The 13,559-nt window shown below is 43.2% G+C and overlaps 6 protein-coding genes across 6 annotated transcripts; 4 read left to right on the top strand and 2 right to left on the bottom strand.

Moving 5' to 3' along the window:
* Positions 1-95: 95 nt before the first annotated feature.
* BBOV_IV000890 (uncharacterized protein) lies at positions 96-4,373 on the top strand. The gene has a single exon (XM_001609205.2). It carries the CDS (start codon positions 136-138, stop codon positions 4,336-4,338), a length of 4,203 nt encoding a protein of 1,400 aa, XP_001609255.1. The 5' UTR covers positions 96-135; the 3' UTR covers positions 4,339-4,373.
* On the bottom strand, positions 4,312-7,520 carry BBOV_IV000880 (uncharacterized protein). Its single transcript, XM_001609204.2, has 3 exons — positions 7,180-7,520; positions 6,455-6,880; positions 4,312-6,419 (listed from the first exon to the last, which is right to left on the bottom strand). Exons 2-3 carry the CDS (start codon positions 6,866-6,868, stop codon positions 4,347-4,349), a joined length of 2,487 nt encoding a protein of 828 aa, XP_001609254.1. The 5' UTR covers positions 6,869-6,880; positions 7,180-7,520; the 3' UTR covers positions 4,312-4,346.
* A 312-nt stretch (positions 7,521-7,832) lies between these two features.
* BBOV_IV000870 (putative integral membrane protein) lies at positions 7,833-9,545 on the top strand. The gene is made up of 7 exons (XM_051767599.1): positions 7,833-8,136; positions 8,172-8,243; positions 8,278-8,375; positions 8,409-8,625; positions 8,661-8,750; positions 8,788-9,072; positions 9,153-9,545. The coding sequence occupies exons 1-7, from the start codon at positions 8,038-8,040 to the stop codon at positions 9,258-9,260; spliced, it is 969 nt and encodes a 322-aa protein (XP_051623030.1). The 5' UTR covers positions 7,833-8,037; the 3' UTR covers positions 9,261-9,545.
* A 47-nt stretch (positions 9,546-9,592) lies between these two features.
* BBOV_IV000865 (uncharacterized protein) lies at positions 9,593-10,389 on the top strand. The gene is made up of 4 exons (XM_051767077.1): positions 9,593-9,779; positions 9,921-9,976; positions 10,011-10,085; positions 10,150-10,389. The coding sequence occupies exons 1-4, from the start codon at positions 9,662-9,664 to the stop codon at positions 10,357-10,359; spliced, it is 459 nt and encodes a 152-aa protein (XP_051623620.1). The 5' UTR covers positions 9,593-9,661; the 3' UTR covers positions 10,360-10,389.
* Positions 10,390-10,422: 33 nt separating this feature from the next.
* Positions 10,423-11,892, top strand: BBOV_IV000860 (Ribosomal protein L22p/L17e family protein). The gene is made up of 11 exons (XM_051767534.1): positions 10,423-10,561; positions 10,597-10,657; positions 10,693-10,783; positions 10,828-10,917; positions 10,953-11,033; positions 11,070-11,190; positions 11,226-11,326; positions 11,470-11,589; positions 11,623-11,675; positions 11,710-11,745; positions 11,781-11,892. The coding sequence occupies exons 1-11, from the start codon at positions 10,453-10,455 to the stop codon at positions 11,830-11,832; spliced, it is 915 nt and encodes a 304-aa protein (XP_051623029.1). The 5' UTR covers positions 10,423-10,452; the 3' UTR covers positions 11,833-11,892.
* On the bottom strand, positions 11,761-13,546 carry BBOV_IV000850 (Domain of Kin17 curved DNA-binding family protein). Its single transcript, XM_001609201.2, has 3 exons — positions 13,186-13,546; positions 12,112-13,058; positions 11,761-12,076 (listed from the first exon to the last, which is right to left on the bottom strand). The coding sequence occupies exons 1-3, from the start codon at positions 13,309-13,311 to the stop codon at positions 11,836-11,838; spliced, it is 1,314 nt and encodes a 437-aa protein (XP_001609251.1). The 5' UTR covers positions 13,312-13,546; the 3' UTR covers positions 11,761-11,835.
* Between the last annotated feature and the right edge of the window lie 13 nt (positions 13,547-13,559).

Below are 13,559 nucleotides of genomic sequence, written 5' to 3'. Positions count from 1 at the left end.
TTTAATATGAGGAATCTTTATCATTGCTGACGTTGTGCACATTTTGGAGCACGAAGTACTCCTGCATTTGCGTGATGGACGTGGATTGATTAATAAGGAAGTCTTTACTATGGAAGCATATTGGCACGTCTGGAGATGGAAATGAATGATAGCAACGAGCATTCGGAGTCTATAGACCCTGTGACTCCCCAGGGAGATACTGGGACTGTCCCTGAGTGCTCCAGTGACATTATTCACGATAGCAATAATGAAGTTGACGTATGCTCTGACGATATGCTGTCATGTTCATCACGTGACAGCTTTGGAGAGATGAATCAGGATGCTAATATCCCTCAACCGGTGGAATCACGCCACTCCCAAGGTATCCAATCGGAATGCTGTCTTATGCAGTCTTCTGAGTTGCCATCATGTCCAGGAGGGACTAATATGCCACCAGATATAGAGATGACAGGAGTAGACTCACCGCAAGAAGCGGGTGTATCAGTAAAATCTGATTCCACGGAATCTGAAGACAGTGTTAACCCAGTTGCCAATGAATCGTTCGTCAGCAACTCACAATCGTCTTTAGCAGATGCCCTTGTCCAGTCTGTGGAACACATGGGCAGTGATTCAACATGCGAAAACAGCTGCACAAGTTCACAACCCGAAGTTATGGACATAATACCGAAAGAAGATATCCCTGATAGTAGCCATCCACTCTCTAGTGATGCGGACCGTAACATGGCTCTACAGCCCATGGATGTTCTCGGAAGTGGAAATGATAACTGCGTAACTTTATATGACAACATGGAATTATGTAACGACGTGAGCAATGAACGGAATCCATCTACAGGTTCTACCCAAGGTAGTGTTGAACAAGAGGATCACAATAGTGAACAAAGCCAGGAAATCCCAGTAGGACTTGTAACCAGTTTTGGTGACAATTCTGGCAGTGCCGAATCCACCATCGACCCTATTTCTGAACGTTCAATGGACAGTTCCGTTCCGGCAGACGGTTCAACAACAGTGTCTACAATGTCAGCCAATGGCGATGTAGTGGTAGGTACATTGCCTTACTCCGATGATGGATGTCATTGCGCTGGCGTCCCGATGCAAGAACCTAGAGCGTCGTTCTCATTTGGCACTGGCAATGCCGAAAGTAACCTTGGATACTCCCATATACCAACATTTATACCACCACCAGATGCTGGTTATTTCCAGAGGGCTACAGATCAAACCACTCCTCCGGGTTCTAATCGGTATTCATTTGGTGATATGTCAACAACACTATCCACAGGCATGAACCCAGCTGAAGCATGGTTCACTCACCAACCAAGCGCCAACGACCTTTTAAGAGCTGAACGCCATACGCAAGAACCTACATTCTCCAGCCCTGCACGCATAAGAACTCACGGTGAGATAGTGGAAGATGTAGGTCAAACAATGGAATCACACATATCCATGAGGAACATGGAATCAAATGACACTGGAAGGTGGACTCAGCAGTGTCGTGTGCGCTCGACCCATCATAGCACTGAAAGGATACCTCGCGCGGGTGAAAATGTGCAACACTATTCAAGTAACGAAGTTGATTACACTTGTTATTGTGGTGATTATTCGATCAACGATCCAGGTAATAGCAACATTGCAACTAAAGACCTATGCAATGAACTTTATAAATCTGGATCACAGTACAACTCTAATGAATACGGTCTAATGTGTAACCCTGGGCATATGGACATCGCAAATGGAAGTGGTATTGTTAACAATGACGAAGAAGAAGAGGGGAGTATATTTTTAATTCCGGACAACTTTAACCCATACAGACCTAACATTGACACCAGGGGACTTGTACACCCCTCAGAATTTGACTGTCACAGTAACATCTGCAAAGGTGATCATCACACCAAGGAATACCCTGTAGCAGAGGATATGAATGCATCCGATACGCTTAACTTTACATTCTCGCACTGCGACGCTTCTAAAATAGGTATGGATGATAACAAAGACGAGAACATAGAAACAAGTGATAACTTTTCATTTTGTCAGTTTGATGCAATAGACGCTTCTGAACGCATGGCAAGGTCTAGAAGTACTACGGAACGCCATATGGAAGTTGATTTGACTGATATTAACCCAGATGTACAACCCATGTCCTTTTCCGAACGTGTTCAATTACTGGTCTCAGGTGATTTAGGAAGTCGAACTGATGATGCCCAAGGTTATCACAGTCCAATCCATAACAGTGTAGTTTCTACACGGCCCATTGGTGGCGATAATGATATGAAAACAGTACCCATAAGCGAGGCTATATACAAAGAGATCACCGATCGCACAATGAAGCTTTTAACCCCGCAGAGAGACGATGAGAGTCCCGGACTCAGCAAGCTAACAGGACTAGTAGAAAGCGTGGATAGGTACTTATCGAGAGTTAGCGGTACTTTGACACCAGGAATATTCTCCCGGGACCCAGATAAGTCACCCAAAGTACCAACAGCAAGCAATCAAGATGCTCGAGAAGTGGGTATTGAAAATAACGAAGAACAGCTTTTGGGGTTCCATTCTAGCCTCTTCTTACATCAGTCAGTCAGGAGTCAATACAACTGTGGATCGCAACAATTTCTAGAATATGTTGAAAGAATGAAAAAAAGAGCCAAATTTGAAAGCCGTCCTACATTGAGCGCTGAAGATACTGCTAATTTTAAAAAACGCGTCGAATCCTTACGTGGGATATACTGGAAGAAGGTAGGTCAATACCTACACAAAGCCGTGATGCTACATCTCGGGAAAATGGTAGCTGCATCTCCGGCACTCTTTAACAAATCAGGGGCACATATCAAGTTGATTTCTGAGGCCAAAGCGATCCTTAATACCTTCGTACAAAGGTGCAATACAGTGAAAACTCTCAAGGAGAAGGTTTATAGCTGCCTCTCTGAATGTACACGCGAATTTCCACATATCGAACGCAATCGCATGGCATACTGCATGATATACAAGGAGTCTGAACGACTTGAGCGAATGCTACAGAAGCGCGAGGATTTTTTATCTTACCAGCGTAAGATCCATGAAACGAAGTTGGAAAAACTACGTTTGTTACAGCAGGAGGCTATATCGCTTGAGGAACGTGCAAATAATGTTGAAATGTACCGCAATAATGTAAAACGATATGTATCAGCGAAAGATTCACTATACAATGCGTATGCCGCCACAGGTATCAAGGTAGTACCCATGCATTCTTCAATGCCACAAGTACGGTGGTGCGTCGTGGTGTTTTACAACTCAGAGGTCAATACCAATCGTATAGTACGCCGTTATAAGAGATCATGGAAAAACGACCTTGTTAATGCTGCTAGTGGCTATATAGATGCAACACTACAAAATGAAATCGCATATCACCGCATAAAACTGGAACAGCGCTTCAACCCTGAAGTTGATATGCTAGTGTATTTGCGCTGTGATGATAATAACAACGGCAGTGATACCCATGGGTTCACAAGATCGGTCATGCATCTTGGTGAAGATGACTCTCCAGAATATCACGAATTTAAGCAAACGCCACAGCCACGTGGCCATAAGGCAACATTCAGGTCGAATGAATTGCCGTCAGGTAGCCCGGAAATCGGTGCCACCGCATTGTACCGTGACATCTCGGGTCTGCATTCCTTAGACAGCCAGAGTAAAAGAGATATTGATTTTTTGGACCCAGATAGTCCAGTACCCATATTTGAAACTCCCAATTCTGGCGTGGAAGTCAATTGGGCTGATACAATGGATATAGACGCAGTTAGTCGTGGCCTTCGTGTATTTTTCACCGCACCGAGTGTACGTTGGGGAGGCTCTGCGGCTGCTGTTTGGGAAGCTGCCCTGGCGCAACTGCTTACTGCTGCTAATAAAAGAGTAGATCGATTGACGTCACGTTTGATATCGGATCGGATGTCCGATAGGCAGCCCATTACATTGATAGAGCTTTTACGAGAAGTTATGGACTATGGATCAGCACTAAGTGCACGTATTCGCATAGTGCAACGCGAGCTGCTGGGATTCCTGTCGCACTGCTCCTCACCGGAAATACGGTGCTCAGAAAACTTAATGGTGATTGAGGCCGTGTTCACACCCCAAGATTTAAAGAAAACTTCAATGCGCTGTACACTAGAGATTGATGCTCATGAGCTCTTGCAAAAGGTATCGTACGCCAATGCTGCACTCAGTATTAAAATTCAAGTCATGCAGCCTGGAGAGCAACAACTGGAAGACGATATAAACAAACACATCGCAGAGGCATCACGTGATAAAACTATATACGACATTATAGCATGTGCCTGCGAGCACAGCGGAATACCGCTACACCAACATGACTAATATAAGTATCAGCCTTTGGGAAGCACAAAGGCATACATAAACTGCGAATTGGGTATGTACTGTGTTAGAGTGGCATTCTCCGAAGGTGGTACTATGTATATATCATACGGACCCTCCTGTACCAGAGCGATCCTATTCTTCGATATCAAATAGTCACACAGACTGTCGTATTTCACACTGTCATCACTACATTCAGCACCTAGCTGCCACATTGATAACTCCGGGGCCTTTAGCAAGTAGTTTGCCAAACGTTCCGGATTGGCACGCTGATTCACATCGAGCATCTCAGGTATCTTGTGAGATATGTCACCACGCACATACTGCGCTGATACCTTACATATCGGCTTACCGCGCTTCAAAAGGTCACAAACAACCGATCGAGGCTGTTTGGGGCGTGCAGGCTCAACCGGTGGTACGGAACTTTCATCAGGCTCTTTAGGAATAGGTGATATAGGCGACTGTATGCGAGACCTCCGGTCGTCGTCACGGCCATTAGGACTGAATTTGCCATGCATGGGACCTGGTTTGCGATACTTGTTGTCACGATCGTACTCTGGTGACATGCGACCACGCTTATGTGAACGATCCCAAGGAGTGCGAGATGGTGAAGAGTGACCCCCTCTACCATGCCTGTAGTTATCTGAATACCGGGATTCATACCCCCGGGAGCTGCCGTAACGAGATGAACCCTTAGCAAGGATATTCATGGCATCACCATCACGACCGTCTAACAATTGACGAATCACAACGTCACCATCGGACCGCTTTTGTAGCGCTGATAATAACCGCTCTCCTAGCTTCTGAGAAAGATCATTGTCACCACTGCCGCGAGCATCCACAGGCGCTGCCTTGTACTTTTGTCCATACCTGCTTCCAGGTACATCCACAGTAAAGTCAACGTTAAGGCCCAACGCGTTAACACCAGAGAATGACGCACCCAAAATCCTGTTGCGAGCTTTATTGGCATTATCACTATTGCCGTAGGTTACAAATACACATGATTTATCAGTGGAATACTTGAATGTCCTGAGATCGCCAATACGCGATAATAGATCTTTCAGTTCAAGCTCATCGTGGCAGTAGGATAGAGTATCCGCAACATTGCCAATCCACAAAGAAGCGTAAGCCTTGCGAGGACCAGAGTAACGACAGATCACCTCAGGGCATTTGACGGTTAACAAAGAACGAATGTCGATGCAGTCAGTCCTGCGATGCATAGTTAAGTGTAGGAATGTGTCCGAAGCTAACCCTAGGTCTTTAGCGTAACCTTCCATACGACATATTTCGATTTCTACCTTCTTCGAAGTGTAAGTGGACAACCAGTTCTTTGCCTCATTGATGCCATCAGTCACGCCTCCAGGCAAACCACCTACCAATAAGTAACGGTTAATTATACCGTAGTCCTTATTCAGCACGTCGTAATTACGCTGTTGATCTTCCATTGGCTGATCGGGTGACCAATGCGACACCTGAGGTATCGCAGACAAAAGTTCCATCAAAGACTTGCCCATGCGCTTATGAATGTTTCGCCCAAATAATCCCTTGCCATGAGGCTCCACGGGAGGTCCTACCATGCGTGGCACAGGTGGCATCCGCCTGTCTTTATGCTCAGGGATCCTTACCGGAGGTCGAATTGGCAAGGGAGGCGCACCCTTTGGCGGAAAAGGTGGTATAGGATATATTGGTGGTATCATGGGTAGATGTCTCATAGGATGAGGCATTTTAACCGGAGGAAGAGGTGGTAGTATAATAGGCGGTGGGATAACTGGGCCAGGATGAAGCCTCATGGGAACCCTCTCAGAAATGTGCTCCTCATCTATGCATAGGATGGCCTGTATAGTGCGATTGTGAACTTTCATACTATCCAGCCTTTTACGGGCCTCATCAGCTATCGCAGGTGATACAAAGACTATATTGATCTCGGAAGGATTCAAAGAATAGCATCGTACCACAATACTGTCAATACCACCTATAATGGCACATATAGCGTTAACCTCAATCTCAGGTGGCAGATTAAGCAGCTGGACAACACGACTGTGAGTAATGTGGTCAGCTATGCGCTCAAAAGGCACCTCGTCCTCCTATATAGGATATAATTAGTACAAAATTAACACACCTCAACAGCTCCCTCCTCATCCTCGTCCTCAGCAATGGAATCGGCAAGCTTTTCCGCAAAAGTAACCAACACACCCATAAGTTCATCTAGGTGTTTACGGTCTTCGTCAGAAACAACATCCTTGTCGGGGATGGTTGTATCAGCTGGTTTATCAGTGCCATCGGTAACAGCCACATTGGGTGGGCTTGGCTTATGGGCGTCAACATCGTCAGCCGCAGCAGACTCCATGGTGTCTGTTACATCCATTGGAACATCAGAACCACTTTCGATAGAATCTCCTGTAATAGGAAGGCTGTCACCAACTTCCAAACTGGTTTCTACTTGCATTGCATCATCCGGCTTATCCAGTGTAATGTCGTCATCATCAGGGGCGATGTCCACCTCAACATTGTCGTTCACATCATTGGCCTCCATATTATATAGTCACTATAACTTATTTAAAATATTTGACCGAAAGAATAATAGACACACAAGTCATACCCTATGTTACACCGATTAGCATAAATACCCGTAACACAAATAATTGAAATGTATGCAGAACGCTGGGAAAAGCATTATTATATCCTAATGCAACACAAATGATTGACTACGAGTTCCACATTAACATAAAACATATGAACATATAGATCTGATAGCCACATTAAAACTGCATATACATATGCGCACTAAGTAGACAGTATAGTGATCACAGTATGAAGATAACGCAATAGTCTGTTCTGACATACCTCAAACGGTAGGAATGGCCGTATTCAGTGACAAAAAGCTTGGAAGTGGCCCATAGGCCAACGTCAATGTTGCCGATACTAACGTAAAGGAGAAGTTGTAACCCTGAATCATACGTAAATAGTCGCTTCGACGGAATTTAAAATTTGCCCAATGATATATTACATTATTATCAACTACCTAACATTACAAAATGCACTAAAGGCTATGTAAGAGCCTCAACCGACGTTATCGCAGAATCCAACATCGGCAGAGAGGTTGTACTTCCCACGTCATATGGCTAATCTAAATTATATAAAATCTACCTCCTATAGGCGAATATAAAACCACGCGAGGATCTTGATATGTGCGCTTTAATAAAAGCTAAAATTGTCTACTTCCAAGACTTGAGTCAAGGATAGCGTCACCCCAGCTAATGTCCATTTAACACCGAATTACCCCTTAAGAATACACATTTAGCAACAAACATCTACACCGTATAGTACGTGCACAAGTGGAAGCTTTTGTAGGCTTCTCTGGAGTATTGGCTTTGGTCACGGATTCCGTGACAGTGGCACAATTCATACAATCAACAAAGCTAATGGCATTAATTACAGAAGCTGAACGCATTGTGGCATATTGAGTAACTGTCTCCAACTTTGTTAAACTGAATACTGCACTAGATTGGCTACCAGTTTCATTGATTAATAGACTGCCAATATTGATGTTGCTAAACATTTATTGTTCTATCATGTACCATATTTAATGTTACTGGATAACATTTGTTACCAAGTGTACATGTGACTACCGCCTGTATGTGGATTGGTGATGCCTTAATCAGCTCGATGATGTTACTATGCTAACATGCGTAGGAGAATAACATGGCGAAACAAATAAGTGAGATAGTGGAGGAAATCCGCCGTCTTGCACAAAAGAATAAGATTAAAGAGCTGGTCAAATTGCTGTCGGATCTTGCATACGTATGTAGTCTTGGCAGTTTTGTAATTGTTTGTAGAAATATGAGAAGAATCCACGTCGGCTTATCGCAGTGATCACTTTGCGGATTTATTACAATATACAGCTGAATGTATGTGGGACTTCTTTAGTCACATAGTACACAGGCAAGCCAGAATGTAGTGGCCGACTTCAACTTGATAAAGTCTCCTTATAGTGACAAGTGGCTATACGAAAGCTATCCTGATAAATATGGCGACAGAAGGTACGACATGTTACAGAAATATATATGGCGCAGAGGTACTATGTGCCCCTTTAGTCTCTACTTGATGTATTGTTACTACCCTTATGTCATGGGTTCGATGTACACGGCGCTCGATAGGTTTTATAGCCTGCGCGAATACCTTGAACACCAGTTGTCGGAGAATCCACAACAAAGTGAAGTATACGATTCACGCATTGTATGTGTAGGACTACTATTGATCGACATTCTGATGAGTGAGAAGAGGCTGACGGTAGGTGATCCTAGTAAGAACAACAAATATATTAGGACGCACTGACTGAGCTCCTATCAATGCAAAGAGCGCATTCTAAAATGAGCCACGTCATAAACGCCATGATAGCATTGGTGTACACTCAGGTATGAACCATTATATGATATGCAACTTCCGATGCAGATTGGGGACATAACCAACGCGCAAAAACATATAGAAAATGCCATAGAAGCCGGATCGAAAATTACGGAGATATACCGTGGGTTACGTAGCGCATTGCTCGGCGACTTTGATAACGCTTATAGTATTTTTAATGCGACCTTACCGCTCTTCAAAGATGAAGAACCAAGCTCAGTGGTCACTGCATGTGAAAATTTAGTTCTGAACAATATCGCAGTTACTTTGTTCTATATGAACAACGCAGCAGCAGGTAAAGTTATTATCGATTCCTGCAAAAACGTACACAAGGTATGTTATGAGTAGTCATGGTACTGAGGCCACTTAATTGGCAAGCACCTGGAAAAATGCGAATTCTCATTTTCCTTTAGACCGCCAAGATATTCAGAGCGGTAACTATGAATACCACAATGCTGAAGGAATTGGCAATGGATATCGATACGAAAGCGGTACAGGTACCGGGAGAAACCCCAAAATAGTTGAATATCGGCAATTAGATCACAGCATACTAAGGGTTATGTCGTCAGATGCCCATGCCCTATCTTACAAGGGAATCATGTATACACCTTTCGTTGCTTGATGATTGTGACAATCATCGTTACTGTTCATCCCGATGAAATACAAGGTTAAAATGCGTGCTAATAGAGTCCACAAGCTTCGCTCTACTCGAAATAAACGAGGTGTGACCAATCAGAGCACATGTGTAAGGTAACCTTGGCTCGAGGTAATAGTACAGTGACACGAAGGCCCCCATTGGGTATAAAACTCGCCATAATTCCTGGTGTGTATACTCTTTTAGACAATAATAGAACATAGTTTATGCCCTAACTCTTGCACAGCACAATACGAGGTGCTGAACTAGGCTACCTCAACACATTAGATGCATATCGGAAATAGCAAGAAAATGGCATCTTCTCTTTTCGGTATATTAAGAATATTCGATTCCTGTTGTGCATTCGACGATTGCAAACAAGATGGGTACGAATTTGAGATTGAGGGTATGTCTAAATATATGTGCATCCACTCCGTTAGTGGACGCTGGGATACCACGTACACATGTTTATGTATATCGAGTTTAGCATTTGAATAGTTTTCATATGTACTGTATAATTGTAAAACAGTATTACATTCATTTTCAGAGCAACATTTCAAAGATAGACTACAAAATTCAGTCAACGTAATGGTTATGCTTGAGGTAAGTAAACCAATCCATAAGAGAATGTCTACAGGATGGAAGCAAATTAGCATGTACATTAAAGGTCAACTGTGATCAGTCGTTAATTAGAATTGCGTGCGAAGACCAGGTATGTTATAGCCGAAATCTCACGTACACATTGAGTGAGGAATATGATGTATATAACCATTCAGGTCCGAGAAATGAAATTCGATGCCATCAGAAAGATATTACACACAAAAGCAGAGCTCTCTAGGGTCCAAACACAGGGAACTTCACTAAGTTTTGACAACTCAGTGGCATTGCATCTTGCTGAAAACGGCAACTGTATACCACTCATGTTCAATAACAGTCAGGAGAAGAAGCTATTTTTAAATATCGTTGGCTCATTTATATCGGTGTAGAGCCGATAATGCTAGTGCGGCTGAGCCGCGTAACACACCAAAGGGTGTACTTATCGCGCAACACATATTTTAAATTCTGTATAACGGTAGCATATGCAATCTATTTTAAAAGCAGCACTTTCTGTACGGCAGCTGTGGACATCAGGGTGGCCATTCCCATGGGAGGCAACATGTGCCAATCATGGCTGCCGCGCATTCTCTGGTAAGCTTCTTTCACTAACAATTGAAACGCATTAGGCCTGCGAAACAAAAATGCAAGGATTAAAAACCCGTACTATAGAAAGAAGGGGTTTTGGGAGTGAGTTTGGATTATATTGTAGCTATATTTAATAGATGGCGCAAGAAGCATATACAAAAGTTGAATAAAGCAAGATACAAACGTCAATTTTTAGTTCCTAAAGTGATAGATCCCGAAGAAGAACCGGTATGTATATGTGAATCAAAGTATAGCCTGCATGGAATTATTAGGTCAAAGGTAAACATGACGCTAATATTTGGGAATTTGTTGTTGACGGTCTCCCAATTGGACTTAAGAGATTGAAGTTGTACACTAAACTTGTATGTTGTGTTAATCAAACGTTGATACCCTGCAGCTTACCAATCTACACCTACAGGATGCCATCGACTGGTTGTATGCCATGCCAACGATAAGGACCAACCGCATACTTAACTCGGTGGGTATTGTTCAATCTATAACACACTGTATTTAGTTGAGCGATGCCCAAAAGAAGATATACGAAGAGTACAATGGTGATCCCAGTAGACTATATATAGACAGTATGGTGATCAACTACAAGACGCCCATGAAACAGATCAAGTATCACGCTCTAAGTAAGTAATAAGAGCTACGCAACAAGATTGCATAGGGAATTTCGGCATAATGTGCACATGGCGCAATGTAATAGTCTATCGCATAAGAGAAATGCCTATGAACGAATTCTACCAAAAGATATTTATACTTGGTAGGGTGAGTTTTACTGTACACCAGATATATGCTACTATCTATCCACACTATGCTGTTGTCCGTGGAAATTTAGAATAGAACTACTTGCAAAGTATCATCCGTAGGATTCGTTTCTACAGCATAGATGCTAATCTAATTAACTACAGATACCAAGGAGCATGGGAGCAGAAATGCGCGCCGCAATATATGAAAAGAGAGTGCCAACACAAACGGTGGTCGAATGGTATCCTTATCTCACAGCTCATTCGCGCTTCTTTTTCCGAAAAGTAAGGTTCCAGCTTCTGGCACATATGCTCTAGGAACTTAAATGGCTTGATAAAACTGGACAGTTCAACTACTATAAACACAGGAGGTAAATAAGAAAAATATAACAACATACTCCGCAGGGAATGGATTGATCGGTACAATGCTAATATGAGGAGGTATATTACATCGTGTCTGTTTAATCGCGCATTAGGAAAACCGATGAAATGCGACGTGAGCGTGGTATTATACAGAATGCTACATAACATTCAATCGCAACGACTGAAATCATCGTAATGAACCATTTCCAAGGTTTCTCCGCTGTCAAGTGATATGGAAGCTTGCAGATCGGACGGTGTAGATGATATGAGCTTGCCTGTGCGCCCGCGATTAGGGCCTCGCAATAACACAACGTTGGCACCTACCGGGGGAACCACGGTCTCAATATGATCAACGTCTATTTGGTAGTTGCTAGAACCCTGCACATCCTGGATCACTGCCTGACGTCCGCTGATTATAATGAAAAGAAGCACATGGCAACTTACCCATTAACTACATTCATAACCCTGCATTTGTGTTTGTACAGAGGGTGGCTTTTTAAAATAACCTTCACGTGAATTCCTCTCATCAGCCAACTGTTATTGCCAGATGCAGAATCAGCGTCCTTTGGGGGAACAACTGCGGGAGTGTTTCCTCTACCATTGGCATGGCGCTTCATGAAACGCTCTTCAAACAACTCTTCAATGGCACTTTTCCGTTTAGGAGGTGCATTTTTCACGCCTGAACTACTATCCGAATTTGCCACTGATGTGACCTGGCAATTCTTTGACCCGTCTGCCGATGTTTCAGAAGACATCTCAGTGGAAGCGTGATTATTAGTGGCTTCACCTAAGCCTTTGCTCGCATCCTTTTTAGGGTCCTTGCTTGATATGGCACTTTTACATAAGGCTTTGAATATGTTGCCGCTATTTTTAGGAGCCGGCTCAGAATTAGATTTGACCAAATTAGTGTCAAAGCACAGCTTCTCATCACTGTCTTTCATTAAAGGTGTATACTCGGGCTCCTGGAACCCACCACGAGCACGAGCCTCCTCAACCATCTTCTGAATCAAGCGCTGGTGACGCTGCTCCAACGAGATCTCCCGTTTACGCCGCGATGCAGCATCTTGGTCACGACGTATTTGATCCTGATCAATATACTCAATCATCCAACCACGTGGAGAATCTTCCACCTTACACTTCCCGCTGCGACCTAGGTAAAGTACAAATTCCGATAGAGTAACCCAAACGGTTGCATTCATGTGCACATGCTCCTTGTCAGAAATCACTTCCTGATAAACGGAATTAGCCAATATCTTCGTTTTACAATAACGAGTGCGCATCAACTTCATAAACTCATGCTCAAAAGCACGAGAGAAGCCGTCCATAAATCGACCTGCATTTTGACAAAAAACTTGCATCATACGCTGGTGACCTTCCGATAGTCTGTGACACTGAAAAAATCGTGATCAGAGGTAATATAAGAGCATGATGTTAATAATTCGAAGTAGAACGACGTAAACGCATACATGTTCGATAAAAACCATGTAACGCACATATATAACATTACAACAAGCTTACCTTAAATCCATTCTCATCACGACACTGCTTTTCACACATTTGGCAATACCACTTGAGCTTCTGAAGGCCCTTGGCCTTCATCTTGTTGGCAAGCCATTTTTGGCTTCCAACCTCAGCACGTGGCATAATTAAAAGCTACCTATATACAGCACAAACGCAATATAACAATCTTTAACATGTTAACACGTGTGTGTAACGGGTCTTAAAACACAAAACGTGTTATATCAACACGAAATCGCATAGAAGGTCACATCAGACGAGGGCGATGATGCCGAGGGATATGGATGCTTGTAACCCAGCATCGACTAGATTAAGTTAAATAGAATCTAAGGATATATTTTGTAAAGAGTTTTAAAAATGGTTCAAATGGTACC

The sequence above is a fragment of the Babesia bovis genome (assembly GCF_000165395.2).
Source record: "Babesia bovis T2Bo chromosome 4 map unlocalized Chr4_2, whole genome shotgun sequence".
Taxonomy (NCBI): domain Eukaryota; phylum Apicomplexa; class Aconoidasida; order Piroplasmida; family Babesiidae; genus Babesia; species Babesia bovis.
This window is presented reverse-complemented; position numbering and strand designations above follow the sequence as displayed.